Below are 251 nucleotides of genomic sequence, written 5' to 3'. Positions count from 1 at the left end.
AGCAACAGCAACAGCAGCAGCAGCAGCACCACCAGAACCACAAGCACCACCACAAACACTATACCTAACCGCAGCAGCAGCAGCAGCAGCAGCAGCAGCAGCAGCAGCAGCAGCAGCAGCAGCAGCAGTGTGTCTGTGTGTTGCTGCGTTGCAGTTTTCCTGATCTCTCGAAATGTTCTTCGTTTGGTTTTACAATATAACCAAATGCAATCCCAGGGGGGCCCCCCGGGGGGCCCCGAGGGGGGCCCCCC

At 58.2% G+C, this 251-nt stretch overlaps 1 protein-coding gene across 1 annotated transcript in view; it reads left to right on the top strand.

The window, feature by feature from the left end:
* Positions 1–204: 204 nt before the first annotated feature.
* The window catches only part of EMH_0026340 (uncharacterized protein), a gene marked incomplete at both ends in the record, with an annotated part of 1619 nt that continues 1572 nt past the window's right edge, over positions 205–251 (top strand). Inside the window, one exon of the mRNA XM_013502601.1 lies at positions 205–251. Within this exon, the coding sequence (XP_013358055.1) occupies positions 205–251 (47 nt within the window).

The sequence above is a fragment of the Eimeria mitis genome, genomic scaffold (genome assembly GCF_000499745.2).
Source record: "Eimeria mitis Houghton genomic scaffold, Emh_scaff969, whole genome shotgun sequence".
Classification (NCBI taxonomy): domain Eukaryota; phylum Apicomplexa; class Conoidasida; order Eucoccidiorida; family Eimeriidae; genus Eimeria; species Eimeria mitis.
The sequence above is the reverse complement of the archived record's forward strand: the minus strand, read 5'-3'. Positions and strand labels throughout refer to the sequence as shown.